This window comes from Cyprinodon variegatus, unplaced genomic scaffold (genome assembly GCF_000732505.1).
Source record: "Cyprinodon variegatus isolate N-32 unplaced genomic scaffold, C_variegatus-1.0 Scaffold398, whole genome shotgun sequence".
NCBI classification, from domain to species: domain Eukaryota; kingdom Metazoa; phylum Chordata; class Actinopteri; order Cyprinodontiformes; family Cyprinodontidae; genus Cyprinodon; species Cyprinodon variegatus.
In genome coordinates this window covers 732,735-739,730 of record NW_015150851.1, presented here as the reverse complement: position 1 = coordinate 739,730, position 6,996 = coordinate 732,735, and the positions used below count along the sequence as shown (strand labels likewise).

Below are 6,996 nucleotides of genomic sequence, written 5' to 3'. Positions count from 1 at the left end.
AGCTTTGATCTCCTGCCTGTTCTTTGACCTCTGGGACTTCAGCGTCTCGGACTATCTAGACAGTGCCCACCATGTCTTGTTGGCAGCCGAGCGGCTTAAACCAACCTCGTCCTCTTGGCATGGACAGAACTTTAAGACCAGGTAAATGAGTCACATGTTCATTGTCATCCTCCGCCAGACAGACCTGTGCTTTCTCCCTACTGAGGTTGCTGCCTTAGATGATGTTAACAGCAGATCCTTTTTTCTAAATTGCCTAATTTTGGTCAAATAAATACAGTTGGACCTCTGTTTGAAAATCTTAAACAATCAATCTCAATTCCATGTTGTCAAGCAACAAAACATACAAAATGCCAATGGTGATGAATACTATTGTAAGACATTGCATGTGGTCTAAAGAAATTTACCAGACACAGCAGGTGGCTAATAATTCTTAACCTTTAATTTTGAGTAAACTGGCCCGTATTCCAGCTGTTTAATCAAGCTGGAATACATTTATTATTTGTAAAATGTAAAATTTTAATTACCTTTCCTTTTCAAAGCGGAAATTTATATAAAACGGTATGGATAATGTATATAAAAAAGCACTTTGTGGTTTGATGTTTTTTTGCTTTGTGAAAACACAAAATCAGATGCTGAAACAGTTCATATATCTGCTGGGACAGAACCAAAAAGCATGAGAGATTTAATGATAAGGTGCAGGAGTCTGTTAAAACAAAATAAAACCATTGTAAACTTCAAGCCATTGGTTTTATATTTATTTTTTTTATTGGGAGATATTTTTAGATTTATTTATTTATATATATATATATTGAATAATGTATTTTATATTCCACTCTGGACAATACTGGTGGTACCTCTCGTTTAGTGGAACAAAAATCCACAGTGGTCAGAGATATACCAGGAATGTGTCAAACATTTTCAAACAGCTCGTTTTGAGTGCAAAGAGGTGGAGAAAGGAAATGAGAGAGCTAAAATGTTACTTTTCTATTTCTGAACCTTATAGATTAGCCTCATGAGTCATGTCACACGACAGTTACAAATTGTTTATAAAGTGAATTTTGGCATAATATTTTATCTTTGACATGGACCAGAGGACGCAAATGAAGAAATTGTCTCAGTAGGTTTTTTTTTATTTTTATTCTAAACAAGCATTTTAAAGGCATATGTATATATATATAGATATATATCTATATATATCTATATATATATAGATATATCTATATATATCTGTATATATGTATATATAAACATATTTTGTAAGATCTGTATGATCCTCTTTCTGTTTTCTATTTTCCAGACTGAATGATGATAAACTGCAAATGGATCAATTTGGTGGTACTTTTTCAAGTCTTGGTTGATTTGATAACTTAATACAAAGTGAATTAACCAGTAGACAACATACTCCAGCGGACGGATATGTTCTTGTCACAACCTGGCTGTAGGATAGCAGCAAAAAAAATTAAGGAAAAGGACACAAGAACTTAAATTATATATGTTTATTTTAAAGATGCTGAAATAAGCTATTTATATCAAGGAAATCAAACTGGTTGAAAAAAAAAATTAATTTGGCAAGACCAAAACCCAAGGAAAAGAATAAAAAAGGTTATATTTATTGAAATAGTCTACATGTTAAAAAACAGAAAATTTAGCCAGATAGACCAGATCACATATCCCCATTTACTTTTTGCAATGGAATTTTAAAAGTTTGTTTTATAAATGCCACACAACATATTTCTTTTGAAATTACCTTGAGCCCCAGAAGGTGATATCCGATATTATACTCTGGCCTCAACCCGCATTCTGAATTGAGACACTTTATGAAGTCTGTTGCAGAAGTTCCACATTTACAGATTTTCATACAAAACTTTAAACAAGTATTAACCATCAGAGCACTGGACACCATGTGTTATGATTGAGACGATGTACATTGTGCACTAATGATTTTTTAACAACACCATATAGTATGAGCTGAAGATTTTACAAGGAATACATCAACATTTAAATTAACTTTATTTTCTGCCATCAAAATCTCATTTTGAAGTCTTCATGTTGGCAATATAATACAATAACAACCATTTTTCACTTGAAAATATCGCATTTTTGTTCTTATTCATACAGAGGTTCTGCAGAACAGAATAGCTTTTTTTATCGTGGGTTGGGTAATATGACCCTTCTGGGTGGAGTCAAGGTGTGCCAGGCTTCCCCTTTCTGACACCTTCTTTTCATAAAGTGGGAGCAAATCCAGTATAATCCCGGATGATCACCCAAAGGTTCAGTTTGATGGAAGGTAGGGTGTCAGGCATTTGTCAGAGGGTATGAGCTGCTGTGTTTATACCAGGTAAGTGCCAAAGGGAAGCACATTTGTACAAAAATACAATTACTCTAGAAAAGGTTATATCCTTCATTGTGCCTGGTTGTCTTGAACTGTATATCTTTCTTCACAAGGAGACATTTCATTATAAAGAAGTTGGATGACAAATTGAAAATCTGAATCTTCAATAAACCCCTAACAGAATTAGTGATAGGTTTTACTCTGTTTCCATGGGTCTTGTATGATCAAAAGTCAGTTACAAACTATTTAGAAAACAAACACACTTAAAATTACTGCAGAGGTGAAGACTGAGATTTAGCTGAACAAGGATGTGTACAGATCTACTGTAAACCAGGGTTTTGTTTTGACATTTGCTACACACTGCTCTCATCTTTGTCTCTTTCGCATTTGCTCTGTTTAACCTGGTCTGTTTCCCTCCCAGGCAAGCAGATTCCCCTTCCCTCCTTCTCACAGTGCATTGTTCCATTTTGTAACTTCCGCATGTCACCCAGGGCTAACTGAGAGGAGTTGAAGGCCAGAGGTGGGATGGTGTTCACCAGTATGAGTTGAAGAGGTTTTTTTTCTGGCTGATACTGGCAGCGAATATAGCGCATGAAAGCTGTGCGATAAGTTTTGTTAAAAAGTGTGTAGACCAGTGGGTTGACAGCTGAAGACAAATATCCAACCCAGACAAAAATATTCAGCAGACCCTCCATGACCTCTGGGTGGCAAATGTGGTGGTGGCACACAACCATCAATACATTGGTGATGAAAAATGGACACCACATGACTACAAAGAGGAAAAACACAACCCCCAGCACCTTTGATGCTTTCTGCTCATTGCTGATGGACTGCATAGTTCGCCTTCCGACCATCGCACCAGAGAAGCTGCACCGAGCACCATTGAGGCCACTGCTGCTTCCTCTTCCTCCAACCTCTTGGCTAATAGAGCGCCTGAACAGTTTATCAGATGAGACAGAGCTTTGAGGAAAGAAGCTTAGTGTGAAGGTGGTGCTCCATTTTGGTCTTGGAACAAGCCGGTCCAAGCAGAGTGTGGCCTCGTTCTGTAGGGCGCTGATGGTCAGGAAATACGTGACAATCATTATGATTAGAGGAACAAAGAAGGCAATGAAGGAGCCCACCAGTACGAAATTGTCATCTGTCAGCAGGCAGTTTCCATTTTTAAACACTTTAGAGTGGTCTCTGAGTCCTAACACAGGAATTGGCATTGATATCCCTGCAGAGAACAAAGAGATAGAAAAAATGTCAGAAAAATATTATGGTGCCTTGTTTCATTTGCAAACTTTTGACATAAAAACAATAAGATAACATAAATATCATTATTTGAGTGAAATCTTAACAAGGTTGATACTGAAGTCATGTCAAAAAGGACATCAATGAAATCATTACTTCACATACACCAGACTGATTTCAAAGGATTAATTTCAGGTTGATTTACATTTTTACCAAATTTTGCTGACAATTTTTTTTATCAGTGTTTGATTTAATATTAATGTTAGTTGACATATTTTGCTGACTTGGAGGACAGTTTGTTGTTTTTCCACTTAAAAGGAGCAACCTTCAAGAAATTCATATTTGAAAGTTTGATAAATTTGTTTGGATTTTTTCTCAGATTCTATTCATGTACCTTTTTCAATTAGATAATAAGATGTTTAAATGATTTAACTCTCATTCAGTTTCTTTACAAATTTCTTTGCATCACTGTTCTTTTTCTTTGGACTACCTTGTACCTCCAATTGCCATTTTCCATGTTTATGACCACTAAGTAGATGCTTTCCTCCTGTGTTGACCTTATGTGTTTTTGTCAGTGTATGGTTATCACACAACAACATACCTTCTATATATAAGGTGCACCATGTGTTGAATTCCATTGATTTATTAGTCGTTTTCAATCCTTTCGATACCATAGACATGACAGTAACCGAAAACTGACCACTATCATTGCATTCAAAACCTAAACCTCATGTAAACTAAATCCACAGTCCTAAACTTAAGCATGCGTTAAAAAGGAAGTGAGAACCAGCAAAATATCTTAGCTTTGGTACAAATCCTAAGATCTGAGAACTTGGGTTTCAGCCACACAGTGGATGCATTTAAAAGGTTTATTGTTGACCGAACAGGTCAAGAGTCAAGGCAGGGTCTGAGCAGACGGAATGATGGATGCTGGCTGGAAACAGGCTTTGAGTAGACAAAATGGAGGTGAAATGAAATAATGAGAGGCATAAAACGGACCAGATATGATCCGAGTCAGAAAACAATGGGAATTGAGAGTAGGCAGGGCAAGCACAGGAATGTGGGAAGATTGGCTGCACACACAGACACTGAATTGATATATATTTCTCTGTTTCTGAAAGCATAGTTTTATTTCATATAAGCACATAGACATATATCCTATGTCTATGTGCTGCCCTGTGATGGATAGGTAATGCAAACATGCATCTTGTCAGATGCATTTGCATCTTCTTTTAAACGTAAAATATTTCCTTTATAAGTTCAATCGGTTCAGTCTAAATTGTTGACTCTGCTCCTGGATTCTTATGCTCTAACTTAAACCAAGGTGAGTTTTGCTGGAGAGCAGAGCATATAAATAGACCAGCAGTTTTGATGGGAGTACAATTTTTTGGTAAGTAATTAGTTCAAAATGTAAGAGTTTTATCATGTTTTGACATTGAGGCAGCTTAGGTCAGCCAAATCTGTTCATATATATAAACAGATTATGTATATGTATATTCTACATATATTTTTTAATTATTTTAATAAGCCTATCCTCTACATAAATTTAATAGAGAAAGATACATACATAAACATAATCAGGCACAGTCCCGAATCACTTTTGTTTTTTTTAATGAAAGCCTACTGAGCATCATCATTGATTTCAGAAGAAACACCAAAGTATTTTTAGTAGGGGTTTTCAGGCTTCCCCACTAAATCCCAGATGGCAAGCTGATAGCTTAATATTCTCTGAATATGACACACAAGATAAGCTGCAGTAAACTTCACAGAAGTAAAAAAAAAAAAAAAAAAAGAATAGATAAAAGAAGATCACTGTTATAAGATGAGGTGAAGCACTTGGGAATTGGATAAAAGACAAGAGACGAGGAAATTGTAAAATTGAGGATTTCAGAAATCGTGAAATAGTCTGAAAACTTAAGCTATGTTTCACACAGCTTTCACAATTAGGTACATTTGATTTCAAAAGAACAATGTATGATACCTTTAGCCCTGAAGAAAAATCTGTAATAATTTTGAAAATATTTGAAAAATAATTAGCAGTCATTTTTGCAGGTGATACAAATCTAGAGCTTTGGCTTTATGCTATGATCATACTTTTTGGTGACCAACACATCAGCCTATTCACATTTGGTGTACTCTAACATTATATTGAAAATCTGTCTGCATTGGGTTTTTATGCAGGTCAAAGACAGATCAAGTTTGTTCAATGGCCATTAAAGACCTTAATCCTATTGAGAAAAAAATCATTAAGTGGAAAAAGTAAGTCTAGAATTGTAAATTTTTATAAATACATAATGCTGTCCTACTGATAAAGATAAAAAAGGATTAATAATTAATATTCATTTTCAGAATCGTTGATTGTAAAAATGACAGCGAAGTAAAACAAATTCAGTGTTTTTAAGATAAATAAGGTAAATACAAAATCATTACCACCATACCATTCTTCAACAGGGCTTCCCTTAAAGACAGCTGAAAAAAATTATAGATATGTTCATATTAATCTGTAAACACTTTGTATTTCATTATTAACTGTTCAATATGCATTGTTTACAAATACTAAAAACAATAATAAAAAAAATAGCAAGAGATTAAAATGATCAGTTTCTTGCCAAACGATGAGAGTAAGTTGTTCAAATATAGCGTTGCTTATATCAACATTCAGACTAAGTTACTACTTTAAAAGTAACATAGGCTCTTGATAAAATATCTGTTGAGCATGCATAATATATTGAATGCATAATAAACATTTATGAATGAAAGTGTTTACAGATTAATTGATAAGATATCTATAAACTAGTTATCAGCTGTAAGATAAAGCAGTGATCATTTTTTTTCCCCTCGCCAAAGCAGTTTTATTGCCTGAGGTGTTTGTGGTGTCATATTTTTATACATTCATATATGAGTATGAATTCACAGCATGCTTATTGTTGCTGTAATAAAAGGTGGTGATATTCCAGCTTGATATTGGTCTTAAGTGCTTTTCATGTGACATTTCTATGAGCCAATGAGTTTTGGAAGTTATTAGATGATCTATCAAAGGGAGAGTTGCTCTATGATAAAACATAAAAGTTAAAAACGTTATGCCTCAGCATAGTTTGGAGTGTATATATATTTTTCTGTACAGAGGCTCTTAAATATTTACATAACCCGGGTTGTATGATACATCTCTGTAGTAAAAACTGACACTATATAAACCATTTCTGCCATTTATCTTAAACAATCTACTTCAACAACAATTAAGTATGCTAGATGGACAACAAAATTGAATAACCTTGTTGCAAGAGTGTTCACATCCTTAAATGAATATTGTAAAGCACTTTCATTATTTTAGATTATTCTAGAATTAGACAAACTTGCTCAGTGGCACAGTGGGTGGCACTGCTGCCTTGCAGCAAGAAGGTTCTGGGTTCAATTCCTGGCCCAGGGTCTTT

General features: G+C 34.7%; 1 protein-coding gene across 2 annotated transcripts in view; it reads right to left on the bottom strand.

Moving 5' to 3' along the window:
• Positions 1-1,627: 1,627 nt before the first annotated feature.
• LOC107092874 (5-hydroxytryptamine receptor 2A-like) overlaps positions 1,628-6,996 on the bottom strand; it is a 75,357-nt gene continuing 69,988 nt past the window's right edge. For both annotated transcript variants that reach the window (XM_015387562.1, XM_015387563.1), the window contains one exon: positions 1,628-3,548. In XM_015387562.1, coding sequence (XP_015243048.1) covers positions 2,686-3,548 — 863 coding nt within the window. In that variant the 3' untranslated portion in view covers positions 1,628-2,685. The remainder of the gene's footprint in view (positions 3,549-6,996) is intronic.